Source organism: Perca fluviatilis, chromosome 20 (genome assembly GCF_010015445.1).
Source record: "Perca fluviatilis chromosome 20, GENO_Pfluv_1.0, whole genome shotgun sequence".
Taxonomy (NCBI): domain Eukaryota; kingdom Metazoa; phylum Chordata; class Actinopteri; order Perciformes; family Percidae; genus Perca; species Perca fluviatilis.
The window spans coordinates 16788448-16804706 of NC_053131.1; the positions used below are offsets into that span (position 1 = coordinate 16788448).

The 16259-nt window shown below is 42.2% G+C and overlaps 1 protein-coding gene across 1 annotated transcript in view; it reads left to right on the top strand.

Annotated features, from left to right (window-relative positions):
- pacrg (PARK2 co-regulated) overlaps window positions 1-16259 on the top strand; it is a 137059-nt gene that overhangs the window by 71199 nt on the left and 49601 nt on the right. The window contains exons 3-4 of the mRNA XM_039786695.1: window positions 506-677; window positions 6632-6781. Coding sequence (XP_039642629.1) covers window positions 506-677; window positions 6632-6781 — 322 coding nt within the window. The remainder of the gene's footprint in view (window positions 1-505; window positions 678-6631; window positions 6782-16259) is intronic.

Here is a 16259-nt window from a genome sequence, read left to right on the forward strand (position 1 = left end):
TCTACCTCCCGACTGTAAATGGTGTAAACAGGTGTTAACATGTCAGCCCACAAGATGCCACATGCCGCTGTGTCATGATCTCCTGAACAGCTGTCCCCCCCGCCATTGTGTGCGTGGGTGTATGTGGGTGAGTGTGTGTGAGTATGTTTTTACTATAAGGGTTATAAATGGCTGCAAGAGGAGCTTTAGCCCTAGATATTGTGTAAAGCCAAGGACAAACATAGGCAAAGGGCAAACAATGAAAGGGAGCTTAATGGCATAACTTATTTCCTCGAGAACACTTGAAATTTTCATCTGCTATAGCTTTGAATTAAGATGGTAAGGAGATAGACTGTCCAGTAAACAAAAAGTTCCTCCCTGGCCTGCTGCTAGCTATGTCTCCATCAACAGCCGTATGTTCCAACAAATGCTCCTGAGCAAAGAACAGAAACTTTAACCCTTCTCTCTTTGTATGTCTCTTAAAGAAGCAGCTTATCATTCCTGTAATGTAAATATCTCTCCTCAGGTGGAGATTGAGAAGCTGGACTACCACCACTATCTGCCTCTGTTCTTTGACGGCTTATGCGAGACTGTTCATCCATATGAGTTCTTCGCCCGCCAGGGAGTCCATGACATGCTGGAGCATGGAGGCCCCAAGATCCAGCCTGTCATTCCCCAGCTCATCATCCCCATCAAGAGTAAGTCTGGGAGGGTGTCTACTCTCACGATTTACAAATCACTCACAACACAGCTCTTTTCCCAAGTGACCCTGTGTGTGTTGATGTCATTTTACCTTCACTGTGTTCCCCAGCCACTGACTGAATGAAAAAATATGGTCATCTTGAGACTGAAGAATGCTGGTATTGTGTCAGCCTAAATACAACAAGAGTATTGTTTAAAATGTCCCCATAAAGCTCTAAAGCATGTTAAGATCATAGCTATACAGTGAGGAGGAGAGAGAAACTAAAGATGAAATGTGTGCATTTAAATGTGTGTTCTTTTTCAGAACTAAAACATGTATAAAAGCCGCTTTCCGACCAAGTAGTTACAGGAACGTAGTTATAGGAAAAGTCCACTTCTAAGCAGATCTACTAACTACTCTCCCCCAAAACCGTTTTTTCCATTTGCATTTGCACTGGCCAAGTGGCCATAGGGACTATAGGAGGGGTAAGGGAGTGATGCAAGCACGGCAACGGTCTTTATAGCGTTAAAATCAGAAAACAAATACATCAAAAAAAGTATGAACTAAATACTAAATCTAATGTATATAGAATATTTGTCATAATTTAAACAAGTCTCCTGAAGAGAAACGGGTATCTCTCTCGCCCCCGCCTCTGCCTGCTGCGCTGTGGACGTGTGTGTGTGTGACTGTGTGACTGTGTGACTGTGTGTGTGTGTGTGTGTGTGTGTGTGTGTGTGTGTGTGTGTGTGTGTGTGTGTGTGTGTGTGTGTGTGTGTGTGTGTGTCGGCCAGCGAAAAGACCACAGGTTCCCGTTAATCTTATGATGGACATGTGTTGTGATATTTAAACAAACGAACCGTCAACGGCGAAATACAAGACTCTTATTTACGAGACCGGTCTGAGAGACCTCCAGCTTACAGCGGGGTCTCTGAGCACGACTGACCGAGCGATGTTACCACTGTCTTATTCATTTAGGTTAGTTTTACAAACATTTAATCTAAAACTAAATATTATTATTATTTTATGAGTGGCTGACAGTCAAGCAATCCTCTCAGTTAGTTTTAATTGCAGCCTTAATAAATATGTATGCCATTTATTTCATTATTTAATATTTTGATGACAGCATCATTACATTTTGATTTCTGTTTGCTGATCTCTGACAAATCCCAAGCCTAAAAAAGACATTCTCACTTGCTTATAGTTTAGCTAGCTGCAGCCTTAAATAAATCAGAAGCTAATAACACACGCAATTGAATAAAAGGCCCAGTACAGTTGGTAGGAAACATGAGGTATCATAAAGAAAGTCCTTTGTAATTTTCTCAAAATTTACTGAGCTTGAAAATACGTGAGAATACAATAAAGAACAGTATTATCAATATTAAATTAAATGATTACATCATTATTAACATGCATCTACAGTATATTAAAAATGTATTAACATATTTTTGAATAATTACACACAATAGCACTCTCAAGCTGTCCACAGACAATCTTGCAGCAGTAATGGAGTGCAACCAAAACAGAACAACATACTTTACCAGGAATAGACACACCTGTCTTCCACACTCGCCACAACAGATTCTAACATTACCATACAACCAGTCCTGTGACAAGTCCTAATTTGGTTTCGCAGTCATACGGTTTCTATTATTACATTAACCCTCAGGGCGAAGCGTCCTTGTTTTTGCATTTGCCAGAAGAGGTTGGCTCTAAAAGCATGCCTGATAATCTGCCATGTGCAATGTGGTGACATGCTGCATTTAACGGTGTCATCGTGGTGTGCCTCCTTACCTTTACACGCACAGACTAACACACACACACACACACACACACACACACACACACACACACACACACACACACACACACACACACACACACACACACACACACACACACACACACACACACACACACACACAGATGGCAGATGAAGATAGGTGGAAAGGTTTGACTATAAACATCAGGATCTACAGTGATGTGGACGGGAAAGGTTTCCTGTGTGACGAACAAGAGGGGGATCAAGGTACAGAGAAGTTAGAGGAATGCAGAGTGTGGCATTTGTTGGAAAATTTCAGACACACACACACACACACACACACACACACACTGTCTTTTGTTTGGCACTGCTGCCAAGTGGAGTGTCAGTTTCAAAGTGGGAGCCTTTAACTGGCGCCCAGTGAGCCTGGGATAGTGTTCATGTCATGGGCAGTTGGCTGGTGGTGTGTACGTAAGTGGGTGTGTGTTCTTTGTTTATGTGTGGGTGTTGGACGTCTGTGGAGGCAGAGGGGCGTAACGGCCAACACTAGGCACGGCTGTTGGAGACAGACACAGACTGACCCTGGCACAAAGTGTGTCACCACAATACACACTGCAGTGAGCACACACTACAAGGTCTTACCCATTACACCTCCTACGGTGTGACATATCTAGTTTTGTGTTTGAATGTTACTGTATTTTTAACTGTGATATTCAATATATGTTGTTTCACAGGTGCGTGTTTTTCCAGCATCTTTTCCTAGATACAGTTTAAATATTTGGACGGCCTAATGTCTGTTTTGCCCTTCATCAAGAGGCACCCACTTTACATACAACTTGACATTATGCACGGAGCGACCGAGCCACTAGCTAACTTAGACAGTAGTTTATAAATTCAAACCCCTCAGCAGTTTTGGTCATTTGCCTCTGGGAGGTTAGACCAAAGGTGATGGTTATGCTCCTCATGAAAAACACACACTTTGCACTGAAAATGGAATTTTAAATGGCCTGCTCCTTATTAACTTCTTGGTTTATTAAAAATCAGGCCTGTTTCGCCATCCACAAGGCAAAGCCGTCAGTCCGTGTCTCTGTTGCAGATTAATTACTTTTCTATGGAGCAGGGAAGAAGAAGGGATGGTGGAAAGAGGAAGAAAGTAAAAAGCTGTCTGCAGTCTAAAATGGCAAGATATATATTTTTCTCCTCTGACGTTAATACATCTTCAATGTGGCTGGCAGGCTCTTATCTGCAGAGCGACTGAGTCACGTCAGGCCCTGGTGAATTTTGATGATGACTGCAGGTCGCACAATGAGAATACACAATGAAGAAGACTCTGGCTGACATTATACTCTAATGCCCTGTCCTCAGTGACTTTAAGACTGAACTCTTTCCTAGTGTACACCCTGTTGCCTTTACCCCATGTTAGAAAGGCTACCTTATACATGGGGGAAAAAAATAAATGGAAACATATGGATTTAATACATCTTTGTGGTTTTGATGAATTTAAGAGGGTGCTTTTTTCTTAAAATGTGTTTTATAAAGTAACCACTGGATACAAATTGAAAAGCTCTAAATATCAGTATTTCATATAAAACAATATGAAACACTGATATTCTGTAAGGCAAAAAAGGTCCTGTTGAAGTATGATGGTGATTTAAGAAGAAAGGGTAAATGTTACTGAAATGCTGTGGTTTGGGTTTTTCTGGCTTCCTTAAACAGGGAGGATGATTCAGAGCCATGCCTCCATTGAGCCTCAGTTGATTGGCATAACATTTGTTCAGCTTTGGACCAAAATGAGACTTTCATTACAAGAAGATCCTCAGTTACGCCTCTGCACGGGAACATCTTCTTCTGTAAAGTATATTTATTCTATCAGTGAGAACAATTCAACCACTAAACTCTCCAACGTGTCAACCTACCTCTGACATTTCACAGGAAACAGAATACAAGGTCACCACTGTTTTATTTTCACACTGAATATGAAACAGGTCCTTGCATGAATAGATTTTTACTTTATTCAGATTTGTCCTAACACAGGTTTTATACTAGCATTAATACATCAGGTCCTTGGCTGCCTTCTCCCCCGCTCTTTTAATTATTATTTTTTCTCCTTTTTTTCTGCAAGGCGAGAGTGCTGATGAATAATTGAACAGTCCCGCAGTCCAAATGTCACAGCAGGGAAAATTGTTTGCGCTGGCTGGTAATTAGAATTTCATTGTTTGTTATGTAGGTTTGAAATTCCTGTCATTCCACATTCCACCTTATCTTGGTGATGGCAGAAATCTCTGCGCTTGTTGATCTGGGGAGACACTAAAGAAGAGATAGAGAGATGGCACAAAGCACAATACATTCGCTCATTCAGCATCTCCACTGCTGGTCCTCTGTATATGCCTTACACACACACACACACACACACACACACACACACACACACACACACACACACACACACACACACACACACACACACACACACACACACACACACACACACACACACACACACACACACACTCACTGTCACTAACAGACAAAGACAAACTCAAATGAAATGGACACAAAACAAAGGACCTGGTTCAACTCGTAATTTTCTCACATGCTGCATGCACATGATCAAATATGACATGTTTTATTTCATTGCTTTTAACATGTTTGTGTGCGTGATGGAATGTGTGTGTGTTTGTGTGCATGTCTGTGTGATTGTGTGCGTATTAGTGTGTGACTGTTATGTGTGAGTGTATGCTTGTAATAGCTTTGCATATGAGCTGATTTAACACAAGCAGTGGGTGATGCATTATGCTGTTCTCTGAGTGCTATGTCTGTCACACAGTATTTTAGGGTTGTTGCTCTCTTTCTCTCCCAGTCAGTCTTCGCTGTCAATTTCAATGTGGCGCTAGGGATATTTGGTTTGGTGAATCCCTAAGATGACTTGCAGTGAACGAGGATGATTGAATCCCTGTGGAAGATGGAGGACTGTGGCAAAGCAGTTGAATGTGTTGTCGTCATCAACATGACTGAAGAGTAAACACATTTCATAATTTTTATTTTTTCCACCCTTGTTGTTGGCATGTATCTTTAAGACAGTGCATATACATTTATTTCTTCTTTTTAAGACCAAAAACAAACAAAATAATTGCTTTAAATGCTATCGTTTTCTCCATGCAGTTATTGTTTGGGGTTTTAGTTTTTAGTGCTTCTACAACAAGTACCTCTCTCCTTTTTCTCTCTTTTTCTACGTCTTTTTTTCTCACCTACTAACACATTCTTCCTCCCCTCCATCAACCACACGCTCTCAGTTTCTCTCCTCACCCTCTGCTTTCTTTGTTTTGACTCTTTCTTTTGAAATGTTTTTTTTCTTCATGCGTTTCATTTTTGTTGTTGTCGGTGCTCACTGGCAAAATAGGCGCTATGATGCCATTACCATTCTCCTTTTGTGAAAGTAGGCATTTAAATGACAGTTTAAGGTTTCATAAAGATAAATAACGCAGGTCTGTTTCTTTTTAAAACTTGGGTTATGCTGGCAGTCCGCACAGGGAATTACCAGCACTCATACACAAGCTCACATGAAGAAAAAAAAAGTTAAAAAGGCACAAATGAAACAAGAGTAATAAAGAACTAGAAAAATATGTCAGTCTTAGTTGCTAATCACAGTTATTTTCTAACCCTTTGCCCTCCACCTGTCACATCTCTTCATCTCTCTCTCTGACATTTTGTCTTTTGCTTTCCCTCTTCCCTCTTTCTCTCTTTGAATTTGTCTCTCTTGATCTCTCTAGCCCTCCATCTCTCCCACCATCATTCCCTTTTGTTCTCTCTATCAGTGGGAGATGGAGTTAAGTGCAGCTGTAGGCCAAATAGCCCAGTGATTGGCTCTCACTTACTTCTGCCTCCCCAGTGCATTTGAAATCACTGATTGCAGACATGCCAGTCTAAATCAAAGCCCCGCTATAAAGGAAATGCTTTTAAGGGAAAGGGAGTGTGTGATTTATGTGTAATTTGGCTGTGTGTGTGTGTGTGTTTGTGTGTATACTAAGCCCCCTCTTATGTACCATATACAGTAGTTGCAGTTGTCAGAATCACTCCACATTTGCTGTACCTCCACCTGCCTGAAAAAACAACCTGTAAATCAGATCTACAACATTACCGTTTATCCTTGCAGCCTCTTTTTTCTTGAACTTTAGCCTTAGCTGACCTTTACCATCTGTCCTGCCCTTTAGATGCGCTGAATACGAGGAACCGTCAGGTGATCTGCACCACTCTGAAAGTCCTGCAGCATCTGGTGATGTCTGGAGACATGGTGGGAGAGGCTCTGGTGCCCTACTACAGACAGATCCTCCCCATTCTCAACATCTTCAAGAACATGAATGGTGAGTTCCAGCCATGCAAACGGTTGAGTGTTAATACATGGACAGATGGAGTGTCAGCATGTCGAGACTCTGCGCGTTTGTGGAGCAGTCATTGTGTAGACACGTCCCTTTGTGTTATGAATCATTTTTCGTGCTAATACTGCAACTACGTCGGTGAGTTAAAAAACAGCTGACAAGCCTGTGAAAGGCACTGATAGGTATTTATGTGCAGTGTGTAGCCTGTGTTAAGGTTGTGGTTAGGTTAAACCAGGGGATTCCACAGAGCTGCTCAGATGTTAAGTTTCTTTTCTGGGTTGACTCGGAATCTTGTGCCTTCCAGGCAGAAAGCATCCTGCCTACCTTTTCTGTGGATCCAATGTACAGTGTGCGCCTGTCCCTGAATGTTTTTTCCTTTTCCTCCCACCACTTTAACATCCACTTGACAGAGAAGCTCCATTTTGTTCTTTATGCTGTCAGTCAAGCTGCATTGTGCGGCGCTGTTGAGGGGGAGACTTTGTCCTTGCTCTCTCTGAAAGCCTACACCTGGGTGACACCAAGACCTTGGGAGATTGGCATGAGATAGGCAGGGCGCTTTGTGTGGCTGTGTCAAAGCACTTAGCATGGTGTGACATGATGTGGGCCCATTGAAGGGCTTAGAGGCACAAACGATCCCAAACACCACTCACCATACAGTCAGTAGGATGTGGAGAGTGACATTGTGAATCAATCATTTAAACACTGGCTTTAACAGGAGAAAACACACGGCTTTAGTCTCTTAATCAATATCCAATTTATATCTCTTGTCTCTTTAATTGACTTACATTATCTGTTACTATTTGCTGAGGTCTAAAATAAAGAAAAGGAAGGCGAGAGCCAAAAGAGATAGCGGGGAAAGACAAGGGATGGAAAAGAAAAACCTGCCTTATTAGCGCATGGCCATATGCAAATCTCCTCTGTAAATTAGCTGTCAAATCAATCCCCTAAACCGGTTTGAAGCGTGAGTTTCTCCGCCACAGCGGAGGCTCAGCAGTTGGCCGGTGAACCCCACCAGGAATAGTTTTATCTCTGCCTGGTTGTTACCATGCCGGCCTGTCTACCTGCCTGCCCACTTGTCTGTCGTCGTCTGGCAGGCATTGATTAAACCAGAGCCAACCTCTCACCTGGCAGACATCCTAGCTATTGACCTCTCCCAGAGAGCCCAGTCTGGGCCAGAGAGGGGTCCATACAGCTGCCAGAGAACAGGACGCAGACGGCTAAACGAGTACAGTGCTTCCTGTTCAGCACTTTATAGGCATCCGGTAGAGTTTTTGTCTTTTTTAAAGTTTGGAAGGACGGGAAGTAAGAACACATACAAGTTCATAGATAGATAGATAGACAGATAGATAGGTAGGTAGGTAGGTAGGTAGATAGATAGATAGATAGATAGATAGATAGATAGATAGATAGATAGATAGATCAAATATTTCCAGTGTTATTGTTTTTTTCCCATTTCCATCTGAAGCTTTACTGTTAGATACGCTGTCAATTCCTGCTCCACCCACTCCCTGCTAACACACAAAGATCTGACTTCAAATAAGGAGAATATACGCTCCTCTTTTGTGAACCAAACACTGTGAAACAGAACTCTGTGTTCTTTCTTATTTGCAAATATTTCAGGGTTGTTGTTTTCTCACATTCTTTCTCTCTCTGTGTGCCTTTGTATCTGTCTCTCTTCTGTTTTATGTGGCTTGTTTATATCAATATCAAAGCTTTCATTGAAGTCCATCTATTATCTGCTTATATACACCTCCAGCTCCATCCCACGCTCAGTCGGCTGTCTCAACCAGAGCCAGCGTGCTGCCTCTAGCAGACAGGCACAATCATTGTGTTTATTACACTAGAAGACACAGAGGACTGTCTAGTAGTGTGTGGTAACATATCCCTTTGGCTCTCCCACACTGTAACTCACAGAGCTTGCATGGCACCCTTTATATCTCCTAAACCACAAACAGGCCACTGTCCAGTATGTACCAAGTGCTTGTGTGTCTACAATTGTGTACAACTGTCATGAATAGATCTGTTGTGTTCCATGTGCAGCTGTTAACTTCAGGGTGGAATAAGGCCCCAGTTTTGTGTCTCAGTGTCTCTCTGTTCACTGTTCTTTAGGTCTTGCCAACCTTGGGCACATAATGCTCCACTAGACGCCAACTACATGCTAGACGCACAGACATATATAATCACACGCTGTCCCAGCTACAAAAGCGGACTTTGTCCCTGTCTCCCCAGTTGTTCTAGCTGTGAATCAATAGGCTGACAGCCACTGCTGCATCGCCGGGCCTACACTTAGATATCACCAGCATCTCATCATGGGACAGATCCCTTAGGCTGTGTTCACGCAGTCCCGCTGTGTCGCTCCTACTCTGAGACAGGGTTGTGACCTGTTAAATTGGTCTGTATACAGGCCTTATCTGAGCCATTTTTCCAGGGTCAGAGCTGGAGCTTTACAGCTATCTCCAAAATGGACCCTTGGGTGTCCTCTTACTCAGACGGAGCACTGGACCTCTGACCAGGAGATCACACTCATGCTCCACATGCTCAGCCTCTCTGGGATCCAGGCCTCTGAAGAAGGAATGTCTCTATTGTTCATTGAGAAAAAATGTGCCTTTTTAACTGCCGGCTGCCGTTCTTACCACTGACACAGTAATGCGTCATTTTGAAGCGCACAGTAATGAGCAATCATATAATATCACTGTCCTTGATGTACCCCTTTTGTCTTCTGAATCAGCGCTCTCTGCTTTTGTTTGCTTTGTGCCTTTAACATATCAGCTGTGTTTGTGTGTGTGTGTGTGTGTGTGTGTGTGTGTGACAATGTTGAGGATAGTAGTAGTAGGAAATTCTCCAATGCGATTTGCACGGCTCTCTTGCTTGATGTGATGAATCTTATCCCTAATGAAATGCAACAACGTTCTTATGAAGGAGAGATGTGCTCCCTCATCCAGCAAATTCCTCTTCTGAGCTTGAGAGTAAGGGAACTCATCTACTGTACGTCATCTGAGGAAGAGAGAAGGAGAGTTTGTGGAATTCGGTAAGGCAGCAGAGTAAACTACACAGAGATAATATTTTAGGGTCTTCTTGAATAGAAATCGAATGTGTGCAGGGCTCAACAATAAGGATTGCCTGATGGCCTGGGGTACGTAAAACGGCACGTCGGGCAAGTAAATATAACAACCCACTGGCGCGTTCGGGTTGTTATATTTACTTAACATCACTGTTGAGCTGGAAAATGTACATAGCAAACCTGTCATGGTAAAAACAACCAACTGTCAGTTTAAGGCCAGCTATCATCATATATTGTGCCAATTTAGTTATTTTATTATTTAGTGGATCAGGTAGTAGACAGACATTTTTTTTCTTCATTGTCATTATATAATTCAGTTTCCACTGTTACCTTATACTACATAGAACTAATCCTAATGAGTTCCACACAGTGAGGTATACATATTTCCAATTGGTAAAAAGAGGACACTGGTTGCTGATAACCCAAGTTGAGCTATCAGAATCGATATTGGGAAGACAAAACACAGAATTTGTGCACCCCTAGTCTTGATATCAATTTGTGAGAATAATTAAGTAAGGGATCTACATTATTCCGCTTATTAAATGGCTACATACTGAAGACTCAATAATTTGAAACAAAATATTGAAATGATTTTACTGATTCAAAAAGGGTCCTCCAGAGTCTTCTATCAGAACTGCTTCCAACTGCTGGTCTGTTATTCATTGCAGCGGTCTGCCTAAGCAAACTATATTTCCTATATATTTTACACAAACATGTTGTGAGTAAAGATGTATTTGCTTAGAAAAAAATGCATTTTTTAGTATATAAAGCTTTAATTGAGGGAAAAAAAAAACATTAAATGTCAACCAAAAACATTTATTTCTGCACTTTACTGCTCTGCAATTTATTTTTCCATAAATGCCAACATACGCCATAACCTGCATCTGTTTTGACCTGATTGCGGCTGATAATTTCAGTTTATTTTCAGACAGGTTTTTACCAGCCTATGCATACAGTATATGACTATTAGTATACAAGGACACGCCACCCAGTGACTAGTACACGCTGAGAATATCTTGAAACACAGCTCACTGTTCCAGAACATTTTTATTCATTCAGCTTCACTATTTCATAGGCACAAGTAAACTTCACAAGTAAAGCATAAATGGGCACACACTACATAAGGGGATGTTTTTCATGACATCTTCAGCCTCTACATCATTCTACATTATGTCTGAATGTAGTTGATGTTTGTCTTGAGGGCTCTACTGGTATTTATTTGAGCCTGCATTGTAGCATTGTTGTTGTTGTCCTGATGATTTTCTCCGCTTATCTGTAAAGTGTAGGTCCTTAAACTCCTATTCAGCACTGACAAACACTGTCTCTCTTTCACACGCGCGCACACACACACACACACACATTCACACACTCATACATGTTGCTCACACACGCTGCGGTGATCTGGTTCATTTGGCCTCTTTTATCTTCCTGCTAGGAATGTGTCCATCTATGATAAGGTCTCACCCACGCACACACACACACACACACACACACACACACACACACACACACACACACACACACACACACACACACACACACACACACACACACACACACACACACACACACACACGCAGAGGTTGTGATAGTGGCTCTCTGTCTTCTGTGCATAGGCAACTGGTGGGGTTTTTGTGTTGGTGACAGATGCAGTGCTGTGGCTGGCCACTCTGTCTTCCCCTGTGGGCCTGCTTTATCTGTGTATCACATGACACACACATGCACAGACGCATACACACATACTTGCAGCTCATGTTAGACATCTCTATGAATGCTACGGAATTCTTACAGCCCAAGCTGATTGCTTAACAGGAATAGCTGATTGACCTCATAACCTAGGACAGTCAGGAACAAGGAGGCAAGGACACTTCTTCATCTGTGGACGGAGATCATGTACATGTAACTGTCACATATGAAATGGCCATCACGAACACACACAAACACACACACACACACACAAACACACACACACAGACCATTTTCATCTGACAGAAGGCCAAGCGTATGCCAGTGTACTCAGCCACCTGTGCTCTTGTCCACAAAATACCACGTAATGCTCCTGTTTACTGCCAGAACACTGCGTTGTTGCCTATATAGTGTTGATGTTAATTCCTGGGGATTCCCATTCACAGACATTAGTTTTATTTAATGACCTTTTCCAGCTGCCGTCCTGGAAATTAATTAATTCATTAATGCCATGCTCTCACTCTGTACATAGCAACACAACGTAGGGGACCCCACACACACACACACTCTCACACACACACACATACATGCACATAAACCTGTGGCCCCCATGTAATCCATCATCCTCCACAGACACACAGAGCTCCTTGTCCCCGGACAACAGAACACACACCTCATCCTCAGCCCCCGTCTCCTCTTCCATGTACCCTTCTCCAACAGGAGATGTCTATCTATCAAGCAATCACAGCCTGCCAAGACCCTTCCGCCATTAAAATACAGAAAGCGCGGGGGAGAAATGGAAAGAATAGAGAGAGACAGAAGGAAAGATAGCGTGAGTGAGCGAGAGATGAAATCCAGGCAATACCGAGCTTGTCTGTTCTTACCTGCTCCACCGTTAGCATGCTTCACAGCACATAATGACTTTTTCCTTCTCTCCTGAAGCTTAAGAACAGACCAAATGAGGAAAATAGTGAAAATATATTTTTATATTAATGCATTCCCCACCTCCCCCTATCTCCCTCCACTCCCATACTTCTTCCGCCTGCGGATATGCCCACCTAGCTCTGTTAATTTCTATTGTCAGCAGGTCTGAGGCAGAGCAGCCAATCAGGTTCGAGCGTCAGCCCTTGGGCCTGCAGTCGCTCTGCAGCTCCAATTTAAAGGTCAGCTGATAAGCAGCCCGATTCATGCATAATCTGGGCTGCTCTGCAGGCTGAATGCTCAGTGAACACACACACACACACACACACACTCAACAGATATACACACATACATACTCTTTGTCTATGATTGACCCTTTCAAACTTTTTACTTTGTAGACCGTGATGGACACGTTTCACTTTGCCTTTTCCAGCTGGAATATATTTGTGCCTATATTTGTTCGATCGGGTTAGATAATGTACTTTACTAATTTCTTGAGAGGAGCGCCTCAGTAAAAACTTGGCTTTGTGTTTGTTGATTTGTTCATTAATTTGTACATAGTGCCTTTTGCAATGTGAAGCACTTAGGGGAATTATTGGATCCACTCTTTAAATGGCACAGAGCCCTGAGGCAGGCAGTATACTTAAAATGAAATAGAATTTGGCATCTTCGCACAGGCAGTCTGCAATTTAAACAAAGCACCACTTTGATTGCTGCAGTGTTCAGAGGCTGGCTCACCTCTCCCCAAGTCACTGCTACTGGTCCACAGTGTTGTGTTATTGCTTCATTTCTGGTTCTATCATTGCCCTTCTAACGTCATTGTCATTCCGCATGCCTTCATCTGGCATGAATGTCATTAAAAAAACAGACAATTTACAGTATATTTGGCATTTCTTCTGGACTTGACAGCACTGATAGCCTTTTTGGGAATTTAGTAATCATTTCATTAAAATTGTATGCAACAGTCACACAGGATGTCTGTGTAATCATATAGGTGTGGGTGGTCAGCAATAACATATACTAGCGTTTCCTTTAGGGTTTTTGTTGTTTAGTTCAGAAAGCCCGGCTCACTGTTCTTCTGATTGGATACTAGATAAAGACCCTGTGACATACAGTAGATTGCTTGAGTGGAAATTTTAACTTGAGGCACTTGGAGCACGCCATGTGTATACATACAGTATAGGCTACATGAAACACACTTTAAACCAATTGTAACTGATTGAAATCGAAAAAAGGTGTCTACGTCCACCTTAAGTTTCCTGCATAGGTAAAACAGTGTGGGCTCATATACCAGCACTGTAGTAGTATGTTACAAACACACAAGTCCACACATGCAAACAGCCACATGCACATACTTAATCACCCTAAAAGGCTAGTTTAACTGTCTTCATGTGTGCTCAATTCCAATGCCTAAACCTTGGAAATGGGTGGACTAGAGGTAAGCAGTTAGAGAAAGCCTCTAAGTGAATGTTGAACGTTTAGCACATACTTACTTGTTATCTGTAGACGACCATGTATGTATTCTTTCTGTAGAAGCAGAAGTCCTCAATCTCAGCGGGGCACGTCCTTTCATTCCCTCTAATCCGAGTAGTACTCAATTACCTAATTGGATGAGTTATGAGGGGCCTTTTCCTCCCATCTCAATGAGATTAACACACTCTGTAATTAATGAATTTGGGGCACTTTGAAACGATTTGCAGGATTGTCCAGGCACCGGGGACCTGACATGTGTAACACAATTATTGAGTTGTCGAAATGAGACAATAGAGTGAGATGAATAGTGCGAACATTAGCTGTGTTTTCTAAAGACAGGTGATCATTCCTGTCTGAACGTGGATTGGGTTCATGGTGCTGCTTTGTTGTTATTCCCTTCAAAGTGTGTGTGTGTGTGTGTGTGTGTGTGTGTGTGTGTGTGTGTGTGTGTGTGTCGGGGGTTGGAGAAAGTCAGCCATTTGATAGCCAATGAGTGTGCTGCTTCTTGATGTAATTCTTGTGTATGAATCAGTGTCCTTGTGCGTGCCGTTGTGTGTGTTGTGACTTCCTAGTAGCGAGCACGAAGCTCTCCTAGAGCCTCTCTCCACATCATTGTGTTTGACATCTCCGCGGGCAGCCAGCGACAGAATGCTGGTGTGTGTGCAGACATTTGTCCGGCTCGCTTTGGATCAGCATTCGCACCCTGCGCCAGGTTGCCTGTCAGCTTTCATAAACAGCCTCACCTTCACGAACAGGCCCGCCACTTGAAAGTAAAAAAAAAGGCACAGTTTCACAAAACAAATCACAAATAGCCTTTCAGTCTCCCTAACATCATGTCCCAGACAAGGACACACATAGTAAACAATAGAAACAAAATAGATTTTTATTACCAATGTCAGGATACAGTCCTACTTCCCCCTGCGTGTCAGATGTGGGCAGAAATGTAAGTACACTAAAGAAAACAGAAAAGTAAAATAACACTTTTATTGACTTCTGAGCTGCATTTTCACATATTATGAAAATGCATAAATCTGAAGTGAAAAAGGACTTCAATATACATGATTTTGGACTTAAGATACTGATACCTTTCTAGGTCACTGTTTGGAAATGACTTTAGATTGTCAAGTGAGTCCTCAGCCTGGCATTGTCAGTAATAATGCCTCCACACCTGTCATTTTTGGGGTCTGTCTCCTGTCTGTCTGCGCCTTTAGAGACCCAGCCCCCATTCCTGCCCCCTTCTCAGAACGTTTCCCTAACAGAGGAAACCTTATCTCCTCCATTCTTACACAGGCATGCGCCAGTCACAGTCTTCACTATCTCTAATGGATGTAATTGAATCCTATTCTAACATTCTAATGCACACATTTCCCATGAACCTCATAAAGACCCTGGCAGCATTTCCCCCCTACTCACACAAATCTCCATAAGGTTGCCCCTGCCAAGTTTTGTCCCACGTCTGGACAACAGTTTTTAGCTGGCTGCCATCTCTAATGTTTCCATCTGGCTCCTCGGCTCATATTCCCCTAGCCATTACAAAATATAGTATAGAATACAGTATATCCAGAGTGTGGCACAAAATGTTATATCAATTATTTGACAAAGCAGCCTGATAGATATCTCAGAAAATTATTGCTGTCATTAAAATAAAATTAATGGGTGCTGTTTACGTTACAATTTACCTATCATGTATTAACTCCGAAGGCAAAATTATCACACTTTTCAAATAAAGGAAGCAACGTTGTTTTGTAAATGAGTAAAACAGTGGGAAAATTTCAATAGGCAAGCCAGGAAAAAAAACTTTAAAATTAGTAATGTTCATAGGTAGTAATTTATTCCCCTCATTCATAATTATTCATCCCTATCATGTTATACATGCATTAACAATTTGTAGAACCTCTGTTAGACGTAAAGGCTTATCATACATCTATTATCCAGGTCAGCAACATGGATCAGCGGTTAGTGTTTTATAAGCAGAACTGCTGAGCAAAAATAATTACACAAAAGAGGGTCATGTTGACCGTACAAAATTGGTGTTTGGTGTTTGGTGTTTTAAGCCCCCAACGTCATCTTCCAGGCAGCGCTGCCTGGAAGGCACTACGATTAGGCAATGGTTAGGGTTAAGTGCATTGAAGTTGACGGTCGCAGCGCTGCCTTGAAGTCGACGTTGGGGGCTTAAAACACCATCGAGCTACACAATTGCTAAACCGCATGTGTGGGGATATTCAGCCACAGGAGTATTATAGAGAATTATTTTTGTCATTGCTATTCTTGTCATTCTTCTTTTGAAACTTAATAAAGTAGGAAAATTATACCACTTAGCTT